This window comes from Myxine glutinosa, chromosome 9, assembly GCF_964187855.1.
Source record: "Myxine glutinosa chromosome 9, kmMyxGlut1.1, whole genome shotgun sequence".
Taxonomy (NCBI): domain Eukaryota; kingdom Metazoa; phylum Chordata; class Myxini; order Myxiniformes; family Myxinidae; genus Myxine; species Myxine glutinosa.
Window position 1 is genome coordinate 145,069,414 of NC_136269.1, and position 19,443 is coordinate 145,088,856.

Here is a 19,443-nt window from a genome sequence, read left to right on the forward strand (position 1 = left end):
TGTTGTGATGGAAAAATAAACACAGGTACACATTGTTACCCTGAACAAGGATAAACGAACATATGTAGATAAAGATAAACACTCGATTGCCAGAGATTCGCATTATCCCAAATCAGGGAGTAATGGCCTCCAGTACCACGTTCTGTAAAATCTCATTCACACAAAGATATTCTATACATTAGTCCAATATTACACGTCAATCAGTCCCATATTACACGTCAATCAGTCCCATATTACACGTCAATCAGTCCCATATTACACGTCAATCAGTCCCACATTACACGTCAATCAGTCCCATATTACACGTCAATCAGTCCCATATTACACGTCAATCAGTCCCATATTACACATCAATCAGTCCCATATTACAACTCATTCAGTCCCATATTACAAGTCAATCAGTCCCATATTACACGTCAATCAGTCCCATATTACACGTCATTCAGTCCCATATTACACGTCAATCAGTCCCATATTACACGTCAATCAGTCCCATATTACACGTCAATCAGTCCCACATTACACGTCAATCAGTCCCATATTACACGTCAATCAGTCCCACATTACACGTCAATCAGTACCATATTACACATCAATCAGTCCCATATTACACGTCAATCAGTCCCATATTACAAGTCAATCAGTCCCATATTACACGTCAATCAGTCCCATATTACAAGTCAATCAGTCCCATATTACAAGTCAATCAGTCCCATATTACAAGTCAATCAGTCCCATATTACACGTCAATCAGTCCCATATTACACGTCAATCAGTCCCATATTACAAGTCAATCAGTCCCATATTACACGTCAATCAGTCCCATATTACACGTCAATCAGTCCCATATTACACATCAATAAGTCCCATATTACACGTCAATCAGTCCCATATTACAAGTCAATCAGTCCCATATTACACGTCAATCAGTCACACATCACACATCAATCAGTCCCACATTACACGTCAATCAGTCACACATCACACGTCAATCAGTCCCACATTACACGTCAATCAGTCCCATATTACACGTCAATCAGTCCCATATTACACGTCAATCAGTCCCACATTACACGTCAATCAGTCCCATATTACACATCAATCAGTCCCATATTACACATCAATCAGTCCCATATTACACATCAATCAGTCCCATATTACACGTCAATCAGTCCCACATTACACGTCAATCAGTCCCATATTATACGTCAATCAGTCCCATATTACACATCAATCAGTCCCACATTACACGTCAATCAGTCCCACATTACACGTCAATCAGTCCCATATTACACATCAATCAGTCCCATATTACACATCAATCAGTCCCATATTACACGTCAATCAGTCCCATATTACACGTCAATCAGTCCCACATTACACGTCAATCAGTCCCATATTACACGTCAATCAGTCCCACATTACACGTCAATCAGTCCCACATTACACGTCAATCAGTCCCATATTACAAGTCAATCAGTCCCATATTACACGTCAATCAGTCCCATATTACACGTCAATCAGTCCCACATTACACGTCAATCAGTCCCATATTACACGTCAATCAGTCCCATATTACACGTCAATCAGTCCCATATTACACGTCAATCAGTCCCATATTACACGTCAATCAGTCCCACATTACACGTCAATCAGTCCCATATTACACATCAATCAGTCCCATATTACACGTCAATCAGTCCCATATTACAAGTCAATCAGTCCCATATTACAAGTCAATCAGTCCCATATTACCCGTCAATCAGTCCCATATTACACGTCAATCAGTCCCATATTACAAGTCAATCAGTCCCATATTACATGTCAATCAGTCACACATCACACGTCAATCAGTCCCACATTACACGTCAATCAGTCCCACATTATACGTCAATCAGTCCCATATTACACGTCAATCAGTCACACATCACACGTCAATCAGTCCCACATTACACGTCAATCAGTCCCACATCATACGTCAATCAGCCCCATATTACACATCAATAAGCACCACATTACACGTCAATCAGTTCCATATTACAAGTAAATCAGTCCCACATTACACGTCAATCAGTCTTATATTACACATCAATAAGCACCACATTACACTTCAATCAGTTCCATATTACAAGTAAATCAGTCCCACATTACACGTCAATCAGTCCCATATTACACATCAATAAGCACCACATTACACGTCAATCAGTTCCATATTACAAGTAAATCAGTCCCACATTACACGTCAATCAGTCCCATATTACACATCAATAAGCACCACATTACACGCCAATCAGTCCCACATTACACGTCAATCAGTCCCATATTACACATCAATAAGCACCACATTACACGCCAATCAGTCCCATATTACAAGTAAATCAGTCCCATATTACACGTCAATCAGTCCCATATTACACATCAATGAGCACCACATTACACGCCAATCAGTCCCATATTACACGTCAATCAGTTCCATATTACACGTCAATCAGTTCCATATTACACGTCAATCAGTCCCACATTACACGTCAATCAGTCACTCATTACAGGTCAATCAGTCCCAAATTACACGTCAATCAGTCCTATATTACACATCAATAAGCACCACATTACAAGTCAATCAGTCCCATATTACACGTCAATCAGTCACATATTACACGTCAATCAGTCCCATATTACAAGTCAATCAGTCCCATATTACACGTCAATCAGTCCCATATTACAAGTCAATCAGTCCCATATTACACGTCAATCAGTCCCACATTACACGTCAATCAGTCCCATATTACAAGTCAATCAGTCCCATATTACACATCAATCAGTCCCATATTACACTCCAATCAGTCCAACATTACACGTCAATCAGTCCCATATTACACGTCAATCAGTCCCATATTACACGTCAATCAGTCCCACATTACATGTCAATCAGTCCCATATTACACATCAATAAGCACCACATTACAAGTCAATAAGCACCACATTACAAGTCAATCAGTCCCATATTACACATCAATCAGTCCCATATTACACTCCAATCAGTCCAACATTACATGTCAATCAGTCCCATATTACACGTCAATCAGTCCCAAATTACACGTCAATCAGTCCTATATTACACATCAATAAGCACCACATTACAAGTCAATCAGTCCCATATTACACGTCAATCAGTCACATATTACACGTCAATCAGTCCCATATTACAAGTCAATCAGTCCCATATTACACGTCAATCAGTCCCATATTACAAGTCAATCAGTCCCATATTACAAGTCAATCAGTCCCATATTACACGTCAATCAGTCCCACATTACACGTCAATCAGTCCCATATTACAAGTCAATCAGTCCCATATTACACGTCAATCAGTCCCATATTACACTTCAATCAGTCCAACATTACACGTCAATCAGTCCCATATTACAAGTCAATCAGTCCCATATTACAAGTCAATCAGTCCCATATTACACGTCAATCAGTCCCACATTACACGTCAATCAGTCCCACATTACACGTCAATCAGTCCCATATTACAAGTCAATCAGTCCCATATTACATTTCAATCAGTCCAACATTACACGTCAATCAGTCCCATATTACAAGTCAATCAGTCCCATATTACACGTCAATCAGTCCCATATTACACGTCATTCAGTCCCACATTACACGTCAATCAGTCCCACATTACACGTCATTCAGTCCCACATTACACGTTAATCAGTCACACATTACACGTTAATCAGTCCCACATTACACGTCATTCAGTCCCACATTACACGTTAATCAGTCCCACATTACACGTTAATCAGTCACACATTACACGTTAATCAGTCCCATATTACACGTCATTCAGTCACACATTACACGTTAATCAGTCCCATATTACACGTTAATCAGTCACACATTACACGTCAATTAGTCACACATTACACGTTAATCAGTCACACATTACACGTCAATCAGTCCCACATTACACGTCATTCAGTCCCATATTACACGTTAATCAGTCCCACATTACACGTTAATCAGTCACACACTACACGTCAATCAGTCCCATATTACACGTTAATCAGTCACACATTACACGTCAATCAGTCCCACATTACACGTTAATCAGTCACACACTACACGTCAATCAGTCCCATATTACACGTGAATCAGACTCAGATACCTACCAAAGCAGTAGAGCCTGTCCAGACTCTGCTCCATGTCATGTTCCATTATTGTGGCTTTCTCTTTGGTGGCCATTTTTAATGGTTCATAGACTGAATCTGCAAAAAAGGAATTTGTTATATTATTCAATTAGTCTTGACAAAAAAACAACCCGATGCGGTCCGCTTGTCGAAAAAAGTGGAACAATATGTCCTTGTCAGATAAGGTAGTCCAGACCCCACCGAGCTAACTATAGCAGACCCCGCCACATGGTCATGACCTTGATAAGCCTGCTGATGAGTCAATCACTGCAATCTTACCGACACAACAGGTAAATACGGTATATATTGAAGAACATTTCAGTCTAGCTTCCTTAGCTTTACAGTTAATATTGAAAACCTGTGCAACATGCAGGTTCCAGGAGGTTATTTCAAGTTTGGCCATATAAGGTAAGAGCAGGAAGGTGTGAAGGAGACAGGTAAGAGCAGGAAGGTGTGAAGGAGGTAGGTAAGAGCAGGAGGGTGTGAAGGAGGCAGCTAAGAGCAGGAGGGTGTGAAGGAGGTATTAAGAGCAGGAAGGTGTGAAGGAGGTAGGTAAGAGCAGGAGGGTGTGAAGGAGGCAGGTAAGAGCAGGAGGGTGTGAAGGAGGTAGGTAAGAGCAGGAGGGTGTGAAGGAGGCAGGTAAGAGCAGGAGGGTGTGAAGGAGGTATTAAGAGCAGGAAGGTGTGAAGGAGGCAGGTAAGAGCAGGAGGGTGTGAAGGAGGCAGGTAAGAGCAGGAAGGTATGAAGGAGGTATTAAGAGCAGGAAGGTGTGAAGGAGGTAGGTAAGAGCAGGAGGGTGTGAAGGAGGCAGGTAAAAGCAGGAAGGTATGAAGGAGGTAGGTAAGAGCAGGAGGGTGTGAAGGAGGCAGGTAAAAGCAGGAAGGTATGAAGGAGGTATTAAGAGCAGGAAGGTGTGAAGGAGGTAGGTAAGAGCAGGAGGGTGTGAAGGAGGCAGGTAATAGCAGGAAGGTGTGAAGGAGGTAGGTAAGAGCAGGAAGGTGTGAAGGAGGTAGGTAAGAGCAGGAGGGTGTGAAGGAGGCAGGTAAGAGCAGGAGGGTGTGAAGGAGGCAGGTGAGAGCAGGAAGGTATGAAGGAGGTAGGTAAGAGCAGGAAGGTGTGAAGGAGGCAGGTAAGAACAGGAAGGTGTGAAGGAGGCAGGTGAGAGCAGGAAGGTGTGAGGAGGCAGGTAAGAACAGGAAGGTGTGAAGGAGGCAGGTGAGAGCAGGAAGGTGTGAAGGAGGTAGGTAAGAGCAGGAAGGTGTGAAGGAGGCAGGTAAGAACAGGAAGGTGTGAAGGAGGCAGGTGAGAGCAGGAAGGTGTGAAGGAGGTAGGTAAGAGCAGGAAGGTGTGAAGGAGGTAGGTAAGAGCAGGAAGGTGTGAAGGAGGCAGGTAAGAACAGGAAGGTGTGAAGGAGGCAGGTGAGAGCAGGAAGGTGTGAAGGAGGTAGGTAAGAGCAGGAAGGTGTGAAGGAGGTAGGTAAGAACAGGAAGGTGTGAAGGAGGCAGGGGAGAGCAGGAAGGTGTGAGGAGGCAGGTAAGAGCAGGAAGGTGTGAAGGAGGCAGGTAAGAGCAGGAAGGTGTGAAGGAGGCAGGTGAGAGCAGGAAGGTGTGAAGGAGGCAGGTAAGAGCAGAAAGGTGTGAAGGAGGCAGGTAATAGCAGGGAGGTGTGAAGGAGGCAGGTGAGAGCAGGAAGGTGTGAAGGAGTCAGGTGAGAGCAGGAAGGTATGAAGGAGGTAGGTAAGAGCAGGAAGGTATGAAGGAGGTAGGTAAGAGCAGGAAGGTGTGAAGGAGGCAGGTGAGAGCAGGAAGGTGTGAAGGAGGCAGGTGAGAGCAGGAAGGTGTGAATGAGGCAGGTAAGAGCAGGAAGGTGTGAAGGAGGCAGGTGAGAGCAGGAAGGTATGAAGGAGGCAGGTAAGAGCAGGAAGGTGTGAAAGAGGCAGGTAACTATAAGGAGGGATCAGCTGAGCTTAATGTTGTTGAGCTGCTTTGTCTGCCGATGTGAAATTTGTTGTGGTTTCAATCCTCATGAAATAGGTGCACATCTGAGAATCAGAATACATTGTGCTGACGGTTGTCAGATTTTCCAGCGCAGAGCAATTGTCCACTTTCGTATCCTTGAGATTTGTCGGTTCAGCAGCAAAGCAAAAAGTGCAATTGAGCTGGAAATTGAGGGCAAGCAGAAAACGAGCATAAGAGCAGTCATTAGTCATTTACACAAGCAGGCCGAATGATGACAAAATGGCACCGACCACAACTTGTTAAGAGTTATAAGTCTCGTGTCAAAATCGCTGTGAGCTCATTCCAAGGCTGCAGGGACATGAATCGGCGTAAAGAAGGCAAGGGTAACTGTGTAAGCAGTTACCAAGTTTAAACAGCTGTTCGCTTATGAGGCAAAACATCGAGTTGTGGTTATGAGGAGCAAACTATCCAGATGTGAGTGCGTTAGGCCGAGTGCGTCAAGTTACTCAAGTTAGGCCGAGTGCGTGAAGTTACTCAAGTTAGGCCGAGTGCGTGAAGTTAGTCAAGTTAGGCCTAGTGCGTGAAGTTACTCAAGTTAGGCCTAGTGCGTGAAGTTACTCAAGTTAGGCCGAGCGCGTGAAGTTACTCAAGTTAGGCCGAGTGCGTGAAGTTACTCAAGTTAGGCCGGATGCGTGAAGTTACTCAAGTTAGGCCTAGTGCGTGAAGTTACTCAAGTTAGGCCGAGTGCGTGAAGTTACTCAAGTTAGGCCGAGTGCGTGAAGTTAGTCAAGTTAGGCCGAGCGCGTGAAGTTAGTCAAGTTAGGCCAAGCGCGTGAAGTTAGTCAAGTTAGGCCTAGTGCGTGAAGTTAGTCAAGTTAGGCCAAGTGCGTGAAGTTACTCAAGTTAGGCCGAGTGCGTGAAGTTACTCAAGTTAGGCCTAGTGCGTGAAGTTACTCAAGTTAGGCCGAGCGCGTGAAGTTAGTCAAGTTAGGCCGAGTGCGTGAAGTTACTCAAGTTAGGCCTAGTGCGTGAAGTTAGTCAAGTTAGGCCGAGTGCGTGAAGTTACTCAAGTTAGGCCGAGTGTGTGAAGTTACTCAAGTTAGGCCGAGTGCGTGAAGTTACTCAAGTTAGGCCGAGTGTGTGAAGTTACTCAAGTTAGGCCTAGTGCGTGAAGTTAGTCAAGTTAGGCCGAGTGCGTGAAGTTACTCAAGTTAGGCCGAGTGTGTGAAGTTACTCAAGTTAGGCCGAGTGCGTGAAGTTACTCAAGTTAGGCCTAGTGCGTGAAGTTACTCAAGTTAGGCCGAGCACGTGAAGTTACTCAAGTTAGGCCTAGTGCGTGAAGTTACTCAAGTTAGGCCGAGCGCGTGAAGTTACTCAAGTTAGGCCGAGTGCGTGAAGTTAGTCAAGTTAGGCAGAGCGCGTGAAGTTAGTCAAGTTAGGCCTAGTGCGTGAAGTTACTCAAGTTAGGCCGAGCGCGTGAAGTTACTCAAGTTAGGCCGAGTGCGTGAAGTTACTCAAGTTAGGCCGAGTGCGTGAAGTTAGTCAAGTTAGGCCTAGTGGGTGAAGTTAGTCAAGTTAGGCCGAGTGCGTGAAGTTAGTCAAGTTAGGCCGAGTGCGTGAAGTTAGTCAAGTTAGGCCGAGCGCGTGAAGTTAGTCAAGTTAGGCCGAGTGCGTGAAGTTAGTCAAGTTAGGCCGAGCGCGTGAAGTTAGTCAAGTTAGGCCGAGTGCGTGAAGTTAGTCAAGTTAGGCCGAGTGCGTGAAGTTAGTCAAGTTAGGCCGAGCGCGTGAAGTTAGTCAAGTTAGGCCGAGTGCGTGAAGTTACTCAATCTTACCAGCTCTGGTTATTCGACGTTTACCAGACATCATCGTTGTCGTTGTGCCCTCGTCGGTGGGACAGAGACGTCTATTCGTGATGTTGATTTAAACGGGTTGATAAGTTATGGAAGCAGAAGCACACACAATGCTACACCGCTGGGTACTCGGCTAGCTCCTTGGCTATTTTGAGTGAGGTCTTGAGATCCACGGTGGAGGGGGCGGCGGACGAGTCAATGTACTATTTATGTGTAATGTTCTTGCATTTCATCGAATCCTCTGGTGCACAAGTGCTGCTCATGTTCGACTCAAATTTTATGAAAACAAAAAGTTTTTTTTGGGGATTCAAAGGCCTTTTCGCTCTGATTGCAAATTCAAATTGAGTTTGCTGACAAAGTACTTGTGAAAGCCATTTCATCACAGAATGAAAATCCTTCATCATCTCGACCTCCGAAATTACTTCGAGCCGAGGAATTGATGAGGAAAACAGTCTCCAGGATGTGGTGCTCGATCCTCGAAATAATTCCTGTATTACCTCCACCACCAAAGAGGGATGGAGGGAATGTTTTCACCCCTGTCTGTCTGTCCGTTTGTGAACAACATCTCTCAAAAAGTTGTCGACGGATTCGGACGAAATTTGACAGGGATGTAGCGTGTGCGACAAGGATGAAATGATTAGATTTTGGTGAAGATCCGGATTCGGATCCGGCTACTAGAATTTTAAAAGTGATTCTTCACCATTGGGAGATCGGGCCAAAAACGATACATAGCAGGTTATCTCAAAAAGTTGTGGACGGATTTGTACGAAACTTGGTGGACCAGTTGGGTGTCTGACGAGGACAAATAGGTTCGATTTTAATGAAGATCTGAATATGGATTCGGATACGATAATTATTTAATTTTTAAGTGAATCTTCACCATTGAATGTTAGGGCCAAAAACGATACATAGCAGGATATCTCAAAAAGTTGTGGACGGATTTGGACGAAACTTGGTGGACAGGTTGGGTGTCTGACAAGGACAAATAGATTCGATTTTAATGAAGATCTGAATATGGATTCGGATACGAGAATTATTTAATTTTTAAGTGAATCTTCACCATTGGGAGATCGGGCCAAAAACGATACATAGCAGGATATCTCAAAAGGTTGTGGACGGATTTGGACGAAACTTGATGGACAGGTTGGGTATCTGACAAGGACAAATAGATTCGATTTTAATGAAGATCTGAATATGGATTCGGATACGAGAATTATTTAATTTTTAAGTGATTCTTCACCATTGGGAGATCGGGCCAAAAACGATACATAGCAGGATATCTCATAAAAGTTGTGGACGGATTTGTACGAAACTTGGTGGACATGTTGGGTGTCTGACAAGGACAAATAGATTCGATTTTAATGAAGATCTGAATATGGATTCGGATACGAGAGTTATTTAATTTTTAAGTGATTCTTCACCATTGGGAGATCGGGCCAAAAACGATACATAGCAGGATATCTCATAAAAGTTGTGGACGGATTTGTACGAAACTTGGTGGACATGTTGGGTGTCTGACAAGGACAAATAGATTCGATTTTAATGAAGATCTGAATTTGGATTCGGATACGAGAATTATTTAATTTTTAAGTGATTCTTCACCATTGGGAGATCGGGCCAAAAACGATACATAGCAGGATATCTCAAAAGGTTGTGGACGGATTTGGACGAAACTTGGTGGACAGGTTGGGTGTCTGACAAGGACAAATAGATTCGATTTTAATGAAGATCTGAATATGGATTCGGATACGAGAATTATTTAATTTTAAGTGATTCTTCACCATTGGGGGGATCGGGCCAAAAACGATACAAAGCAGGATATCTCAAAAAGTTGTGGACGGATTTGGACGCAACTTGGTGGACAGGTTGGGTGTCTGACAAGGACAAATAGATTCGATTTTAATGAAGATCTGAATATGGATTCAGATACGAGAATTATTTAATTTTTAAGTGATTCTTCACCATTGGGAGATCGGGCGAAAAACGATACAAAGCAGGATATCTCAAAACGTTGTGGACGGATTTGGACGAAACTTGGTGGACAGGTTGGGTGTCTGACAAGGACGTTTCGATTCGATTTTGATGAAGATCTGAATATGGATTCGGATACGAGAATTATTTAATTTTTAAAGTGATTCTTCACCATTGGGGGGATAGGGCCAAAAACGATACATAGCAGGATATCTCAAAAAGTTGTGGACGGATTTGGACGAAACTTGGTGGACATGTTGAGTGTCTGACAAGGACAAATATATTCGATTTTAATGAAGATCTGAATATGGATTCGGATACGAGAATTATTTAATTTATCAAGTGATTCTTCACCATGGGGAGATTGGGCCAAAAACGATACATAGCAGGATATCTCAAAAAGTTGTGGACGGATTTGGACGAAACTTGGTGGACAGGTTGGGTGTCTGACAAGGACAAATAAATTCGATTTTGGTGAAGATCCGGAGAGTAGAATTTTTAAGTGATTCGTCACCATTGGGAGATAGGGACAAAAACGATGCATAGCAGGATATCTCAAAAAAATTGCGGACGGATGATTTTGATTAAATGTGATTCTGTATTGTGATTTTCTGGTCTACTCTAGGATACAACATGTGAACTGTTCACCTGGTGGAGGTGTGTATGCTCTCTACTGAGTGCCGTTCTAGTTTCTGTTTCTGCATCAATTCTGTGTCATTTGTCGGTGTCATTATCTCTGCCCATTCACTTAATGTCATGAACAAGCACATTGAATGCTAAATGTAATGGAAATGTCATCATGCTTATACAGTATACACGAACTAGTGGGGTGTGTTTACATATTGTGTAAGCAATAACAAACCGTGCTTCGTATGTCGGTACATAATAAATAGAAGCTTTATGATTATAGGCAAACATTACCGACCTGCTGCTAGATATTAATTTGGGTTATTTATTTATTTTACGGACGCGTTTCTGATTTTTATGTAAGTTTTCATTGAGATTTTAATTTCACAGTTACTGTTAAATAAATTACAATTTTAAAATGTTAGATATCGATTGAGGTTTTTTAATGGACACGTTTAGGTAAATTTACGAAAATCATGTTATTTGTGTAAATTTACGTAAATCATTGGACATGATCATGTTATTTACGTACATTCTCATTTACGGACACTTTTTCTTTTTCATTTACGGACATTATTGTCAAGTTTTTATTTCACAGTTTACAGTTATAAAATTGCAATTTTCAAATGCTCGATGTTGATTGAGGGTTTTTTTTAATGTATGTGTTTATGGTTTTTTATGTAAATTTTAATTTACTGACACGTTTTTCTTTTTCATTTACGGACATTATTGTCAAGTTTATTTCACAGTTTACAGTTATACAAATTACAATTTTCAAATGCTATATATTGATTGAGGTTTTTTAAATCGATGCGTTTACAGTTTTTAACGTAAATTTTCATTTACTGACACGTTTCTCTTTTTCATTAACGGGACATTATTGTCAAGTTTATTTCATAGTTTACAGTTGTAAAAATTACAAATTTAAAATGCTGGATATTGAGGTTTTATATGTACATATTTACCTTTTTACGTAAATTTTCATTTACGGATGCTTTTTATTTTTACATTTACGGACATTATTGTCACGTTTATTTCACTGTTTACAGTTGTAAAAATTACAATTTTCAAATGCGAGATATTGATTGAGGTGATAGAGGGAAACAAGCTTACAGTGGGGTAGTTGGCCTACAGTTCACACAAAGAACTTCAATGCAAAAGAGGCCATATCAGGCCCATCAAGTCTGCACAATCCTGCCAATGTCATTGTACCCCTCCATGCACACACTGATTCAGGTACCAATCCAATTCTAGTTAGAATCCATCACCATCTTTCCAGGGGACGATACCAGGCATTATAACTACTCTATGAGTGAAAGACCCCTACCTTAATACTGTCCCTAACTTATTTACCCTCAGGCTATGTCCCCTGGTCCTAACACTGCCCACCATCTCTAATTTATTTACCCTCAAGCTATGTCCCCTGGTCCGAACACTGCCCACCATCTCCAATTTATTTACCCTCAAGCTATGTCCCCTGGTCCGAACACTGCCCACCATCTCCAATTTATTTACCCTCAAGCTATGTCCCCTGGTCCGAACACTGCCCACCATCCCTAACCTATTTACCCTCAAGCTATGTCCCCTGGTCCGAACACTGCCCACCATCTCTAATTTATTTACCCTCAAGCTATGTCCCCTGGTCCGAACACTGCCCACCATCCCTAACCTATTTACCCTCAAGCTATGTCCCCTGGTCCGAACACTGCCCACCATCCCTAACCTATTTACCCTCAAGCTATGTCCCCTGGTACTAACACTGCCCACCATCTCTAACTTATTTACCCTCAAGCTATGTTCCCTGGTCCTAACACTGCCCACCATCCCTAACCTATTTACCCTCAAGCTATGTCCCCTGGTCCTAACACTGCCCACCGTCCCTAACTTATTTACCCTCAAGCTATGTCCCCTGGTCCGAACACTGCCCACCATCCCTAACCTATTTACCCTCAAGCTATGTTCCCTGGTCCTAACACTGCCCACCGTCCCTAACTTATTTACCCTCAAGCTATGTCCCCTGGTCCTAACACTGCCCACCATCCCTAACCTATTTACCCTCAAGCTATGTCCCCTGGGCCTAACACTGCCCACCATCTCTAACTTATTTACCCTCAAGCTATGTTCCCTGGTCCTAACACTGCCCACCATCTCTAACTTATTTACCCTCAAGCTATGTCCCCTAGTCCTAACACTGCCCACCGTCCCTAACTTATTTACCCTCAAGCTATGTCCCCTGGTCCTAACACTGCCCACCATCCCTAACCTATTTACCCTCAAGTTATGTCCCCTGGGCCTAACACTGCCCACCATCTCTAACTTATTTACCCTCAAGCTATGTTCCCTGGTCCTAACACTGCCCACCATCTCTAACTTATTTACCCTCAAGCTATGTCCCCTAGTCCTAACACTGCCCACCATCTCTAACTTGTCAAAGTGGACATCTCTCTGACCATTCTCAGAGAGCCTCCTCAACGTCGACGAGTCTGGCATTTCAATCAGGCCAACTGGCACGGTCTTCAAGCAGCCATCAATCATCTGGACTGGTCTCCCATCTCTACCGCCTCTGACATCAACTCATCCTGGGAATTCTTTCAAAGTAAATTGCTCTCTCTCATGCACAGATTTATGCCATCTCGTCTTCAGTTGTCATACCCTTCCTCCTGTCCATGGTACACGGAATCTTGTGGTGAGGCTGTTGCCCTGAAACAACTTGCTTTCGTCTCCTGGAAAGCAAATTCAACGGAAGGAAATCTCATTTCCTTTCACAAAGCCCAAAACAAATGTGTGTCCACCCTCAGGAGAGCCAGGAAACAATATCTCACCGTTCTCAAGACCGAACTCTCTTATCTGTCTCCCTCTTCCAAATCCTGGTGGCGTCTGGTCAAATCTGTTTCTGGTGTTTGTTCCCCCTCCATCCCCTCCCTCACCTCAAACGGCTTAACGGCTGACTCCACACGTGAAAAAGCTGAATGCCTCAACTCTGTGTTTGCCTCTAAATCTTGTGTCCCAAACCCATCCCTCTCTGTACCCACCATACCCAGTCGTACCCAGCTGCTCCTGGACTCTGTGTCCTTTCCTCCTGGCAAGGTGGAAAAGTTTCTGTCAACCCTCGAATCTGATTCTGCAACTGGTCCTGACGGCATCAGCCCACGGGTCCTAAAATCATGTTCTTCCGCTCTTTCACTCCCTCTTTCTGTTCTCTTCACCCTCTCTTTTGCTCAAGGTCATCTGCCATCTGCTTGGAAATCAGCCAACATCACCGCTTTGAACAAAAAAGGTGCAAAAACAGATCCTAGCAACTACAGACCAATCAGCCTTCTCCCAATTATCAGCAAAGTCATGGAATCCATCATTGCTTCAGATATGAAATCTTTCCTCTTCTCCAATGGCTTGATCTCTGATCATCAATTTGGTTTCAGACCTGGTCACTCTACTCTGGACATTCTGCTTCTGCTTTCTCAACAATGGATGGAGGTCCTCAACGCCAAACAGGAAATTAGAGCTGTCTCCCTTGACATTTCACGTGTCTTCGATACGGTCTGGCACCCTGCTCTGCTCACCAAACTCTCCTCCTTTGGTATCCATGGAAATCTCCACGCATGGCTGGCGGACTTCCTCTCTAGTCGTAGTCAACATGTGGCCCTGAATGGGTTTCTCTCATCTCCTCTTCCTGTGGACAAAATCACAGACTGGGCAAACAAATGGAACATGTCCTTCAATCTCTGCAGACCTGGACAAAATCACAGACTGGGCAAATAAATGGAACATGTCCTTCAATCCTGATAAATCTCACACTCTTACGATGTCTCTCTGAAAAGACCGACTGGAAAACCCTCCCATCCACTTTCTGAATAATCCTCTCCAAGAAGTTCTGTCACTCAAGCTTTTGGGTCTCACTATTTGCCATGATCTTTCCTGGGAAAACCACATTTCAAATCTGGCCTCCAAAGCCAGTCACCGATTGGGCATCCTCTGTCGTGCGAAGTCCTTCCTTGGCACACCTGAGCTTCTCACCACATACAAGGCTTTCATCTGCAGATCTATGGAATACTGCTCTCCCCTCTGGTCTGGTGCTCCTGCCTCACACCTAGCTCGTCTTCACGCTGTTGAAACCAAAGCGTTCAGAATCATTGGAATCTCCCGTGATGAAGCTAACTCCAAGGGCCTTTCACTCACTCACCGAAGGCAGGTTGGTGGTCTTTCCGTCTTCGACCGACTCCTCTCTGGCCTTGCCCCCCCAGCTCTCTCTCGGCTCTGTCCCCCAAATATTCCTACAGGTCGCACAAGATCTGCCTCCAACCCTCTTATGGTTAAACTGCCAAAATCAAGACTTTCTGCTCACCTTCACTCCTTCATTCCTCTTTTCTCCTGCCTCTGGAACAAACTCCCTCACTCTCTTCAATCCCACTCCACCCTCCAGGTCTTTAAAACAGCTGTTCACCACCATCTCTTATCCTCCCCCATCCAAAACCTTGATCTTTTCTACCCCCGGTAATTTCGGTCCCCTTGTGTTTTATACCTCTCCCCCCCCCCCCCACCCCCTCCCTTCCCACGCCTCCTGCCCCCAAGCCCTCTCCCTCCCACACTTCTCCCTGCTCTCAAATGTTGTGGTTGTGTGCTTCCCCTTCTCTCCCCATCTTGTCTTCTGCTCCCTCTTTTTGTATATTTTGTTTGTCTGGTTGATTTGTTTGTGAAATAAATGTTAGCTCTTTCACGAGCCTCGATTCAGTATTCAAAAAAAAAAAAAAAAAAAAAAAAAAAACCTATTTACCCTCAAGCTATGTCCCCTGGCCCTAACACTGCCCACCATCTCTAACTTATTTACCCTCAAGCTATGTCCCCTGGTCCTAACACTGCCCACCATCTCTAACCTATTTACCCTCAAGCTATGTCCCCTGGTCCCTGGTTATCCCTGGTGTTGGGCTAGCGGCTAGGGTGCCAGCTTAGGATCCAAGGATCCTGGGTTCGAATCCCGGTCGATCGCTGAATTAACGCCAGGGGGGTTGACTCAGCCTGTCATCCTTCCGAGGTCGGCTAATTGAGTACCAGTTCACTGGTAATTCCCTGCTTGTCGTAAAAGGCATCAAACAGGGTTGGCGGCAGGAAGGGCATCCGGCCGTAAAACATTGCTTCAAAAAGGGGACCAAAAAACATCAACAACCAAGGTCCCCGAAAAGGCCAACCCCCGCTTTGCTGGGAAAAATGGCCTCTAAACGGTGGTTTTTATGTCCCCTGGTCCTAACACTGCCCACCATCCATAACCTATTTACCCTCAAGCTATGTCCCCTGGTCCTAACACTGCCCACCATCCCTAACCTATTTACCCTCAAGCTATGTTCCCTGGTCCTAACACTGCCCACCATCCCTAACCTATTTACCCTCAAGCTATGTCCCCTAGTCCTAACACTGCCCACCATCCCTAACCTATTTACCCTCAAGCTACGTCCCCTGGTCCTAACACTGCCCACCATCCCTAAGTTATTTACCCTCAAGCTATGTCCCCTGGTCCTAACACTGCCCACCATCCCTAACCTATTTACCCTCAAGCTATGTCCCCTGGTCTTAACACTGCCCACCATCCCTAACCTATTTACCCTCAAGCTATGTCCCCTGGTCCTAACACTGCCCACCATCCCTAACCTATTTACCCTCAAGCTATGTCCCCTGGTCCTAACACTGCCCACCATCTCTAACTTATTTACCCTCAAGCTATGTTCCCTGGTCCTAACACTGCCCACCATCCCTAACCTATTTACCCTCAAGCTATGTCCCCTGGTCCTAACACTGCCCACCATCCCTAACCTATTTACCCTCAAGCTATGTCCCCTGGTCCTAACACTGCCCACCATCCCCAACCTATTTACCCTCAAGCTATGTCCCCTGGTCCGAACACTGCCCACCATCCCTAACCTATTTACCCTCAAGCTATGTCCCCTGGTCCTAACACTGCCCACCATCCCTAACCTATTTACCCTCAAGCTATGTCCCCTGGTCCTAACACTGCCCACCGTCCCTAACTTATTTACCCTCAAGTTATGTCCCCTGGTCCGAACACTGCCCACCATCCCTAACCTATTTACCCTCAAGCTATGTTCCCTGGTCCTAACACTGCCCACCGTCCCTAACTTATTTACCCTCAAGCTATGTCCCCTGGTCCTAACACTGCCCACCATCCCTAACCTATTTACCCTCAAGCTATGTCCCCTGGGCCTAACACTGCCAACCATCTCTAACTTATTTACCCTCAAGCTATGTCCCCTAGTCCTAACACTGCCCACCGTCCCTAACTTATTTACCCTCAAGCTATGTCCCCTGGTCCTAACACTGCCCACCATCCCTAACCTATTTACCCTCAAGCTATGTCCCCTGGGCCTAACCCTGCCCACCATCTCTAACTTATTTACCCTCAAGCTATGTTCCCTGGTCCTAACACTGCCCACCATCTCTAACTTGTCAAAGTGGACATCTCTCTGACCATTCTCAGAGAGCCTCCTCAACGTCGACGAGTCTGGCATTTCAATCAGGCCAACTGGCACGGTCTTCAAGCAGCCATCAATCATCTGGACTGGTCTCCCATCTCTACCGCCTCTGACATCAACTCATCCTGGGAATTCTTTCAAAGTAAATTGCTCTCTCTCATGCACAGATTTATCCCATCTCGTCTTCAGTTGTCATACCCTTCCTCCTGTCCATGGTACACGGAATCTTGTGGTGAGGCTGTTGCCCTGAAACAACTTGCTTTCGTCTCCTGGAAAGCAAATCCAACGGAAGGAAATCTCATTTCCTTTCACAAAGCCCGAAACAAATGTGTGTCCACCCTCAGGAGAGCCAGGAAACAATATCTCACCGTTCTCAAGACCGAACTCTCTTATCTGTCTCCCTCTTCCAAATCCTGGTGGCGTCTGGTCAAATCTGTTTCTGGTGTTTGTTCCCCCTCCATCCCCTCCCTCACCTCAAACGGCTTAACGGCTGACTCCACACGTGAAAAAGCTGAATGCCTCAACTCTGTGTTTGCCTCTAAATCTTGTGTCCCAAACCCATCCCTCTCTGTACCCACCGTACCCAGTCGTACCCAGCTGCTCCTGGACTCTGTGTCCTTTCCTCCTGACAAGGTGGAAAAGTTTCTGTCAACCCTCGAATCTGATTCTGCAACTGGTCCTGACGGCATCAGCCCACGGGTCCTAAAATCATGTTCTTCCGCTCTTTTACTCCCTCTTTCTGTTCTCTTCACCCTCTCTTTTGCTCAAGGTCATCTGCCATCTGCTTGGAAATCAGCCAACATCACCGCTTTGAACAAAAAAGGTGCAAAAACAGATCCTAGCAACTACAGACCAATCAGCCTTCTCCCAATTATCAGCAAAGTCATGGAATCCATCATTGCTTCAGATATGAAATCTTTCCTCTTCTCCAATGGCTTGATCTCTGATCATCAATTTGGTTTCAGTCCTGGTCACTCTACTCTGGACATTCTGCTTCTGCTTTCTCAACAATGGATGGAGGTCCTCAACACCAAACAGGAAATTAGAGCTGTCTCCCTTGACATTTCACGTGCCTTCGATACGGTCTCGCACCCTGCTCTGCTCACCAAACTCTCCTCCTTTGGTATCCATGGAAATCTCCACGCATGGCTGGCGGACTTCCTCTCTGGTCGTAGTCAACGTGTGGCCCTGAATGGGTTTCTCTCATCTCCTCTTCCTGTGGACAAAATCACAGACTGGGCAAACAAATGGAACATGTCCTTCAATCTCTGCAGACCTGGACAAAATCACAGACTGGGCAAATAAATGGAACATGTCCTTCAATCCTGATAAATCTCACACTCTTACGATGTCTCTCCGAAAAGACCGACTGGAAAACCCTCCCATCCACTTTCTGAATACTCCTCTCCAAGAAGTTCTGTCACTCAAGCTTTTGGGTCTCACTATTTGCCATGATCTTTCCTGGGAAAACCACATTTCAAATCTGACCTCCAAAGCCAGTCACCGATTGGGCATCCTCTGTCGTGCGAAGTCCTTCCTTGGCACACCTGAGCTTCTCACCACATACAAGGCTTTCATCTGCAGCTCTATGGAATACTGCTCTCCCCTCTGGTCTGGTGCTCCTGCCTCACACCTAGCCCGTCTTCACGCTGTTGAAACCAAAGCGTTCAGAATCATTGGAATCTCCCGTGATGAAGCTAACTCCAAGGGCCTTTCACTCACTCACCGCAGGCAGGTTGGTGGTCTTTCCGTCTTCGACCGACTCCTCTCTGGCCTTGCCCCCCCAGCTCTCTCTGGGCTCTGTCCCCCAAATATTCCTACAGGTCGCACAAGATCTGCCTGCAACCCTCTTATGGTTAAACTGCCAAAATCAAGACTTTCTGCTCACCTTCACTCCTTCATTCCTCTTTTCTCCTGCCTCTGGAACAAACTCCCTCACTCTCTTCAATCCCACTCCACCCTCCAGGTCTTTAAAACAGCTGTTCACCACCATCTCTTATCCTCCCCCATCCAAAACCTTGATCTTTTCTACCCCCGGTAATTTCGGTCCCCTTGTGTTTTATACCTCTCCCCCCCCCCCCACCCCCTCCCTTCCCACGCCTCCTGCCCCCAAGCCCTCTCCCTCCCACACTTCTCCCTGCTCTCAAATGTTGTGGTTGTGTGCTTCCCCTTCTCTCCCCATCTTGTCTTCTGCTCCCTCTTTTTGTATATTTTGTTTGTCTGGTTGATTTGTTTGTGAAATAAATGTTAGCTCTTTCACGAGCCTCGATTCAGTATTCAAAAAAAAAAAAAAAAAAAAAAAAAAAAAAAACCTATTTACCCTCAAGCTATGTCCCCTGGCCCTAACACTGCCCACCATCTC

At 44.8% G+C, this 19,443-nt stretch overlaps 1 protein-coding gene across 3 annotated transcripts in view; it reads right to left on the reverse strand.

Annotated features, from left to right (window-relative positions):
- Window positions 1-19,443, reverse strand: part of LOC137434832 (phosphorylase b kinase regulatory subunit beta-like) — a 335,447-nt gene that overhangs the window by 290,785 nt on the left and 25,219 nt on the right. Inside the window, exons 1-2 of one of the 3 annotated variants that reach the window (XM_078785024.1) lie at window positions 7,987-8,175; window positions 4,179-4,274 (exon numbers count right to left, since the gene is read on the reverse strand). In XM_078785024.1, coding sequence (XP_078641150.1) covers window positions 4,179-4,274; window positions 7,987-8,020 — 130 coding nt within the window. In that variant the 5' untranslated portion in view covers window positions 8,021-8,175. Of the gene's footprint in view, window positions 1-4,178; window positions 4,275-7,986; window positions 8,176-19,443 lie in introns of those variants that run through there. The other 2 variants (XM_078785027.1, XM_078785025.1) reach the window with 2 other exon arrangements.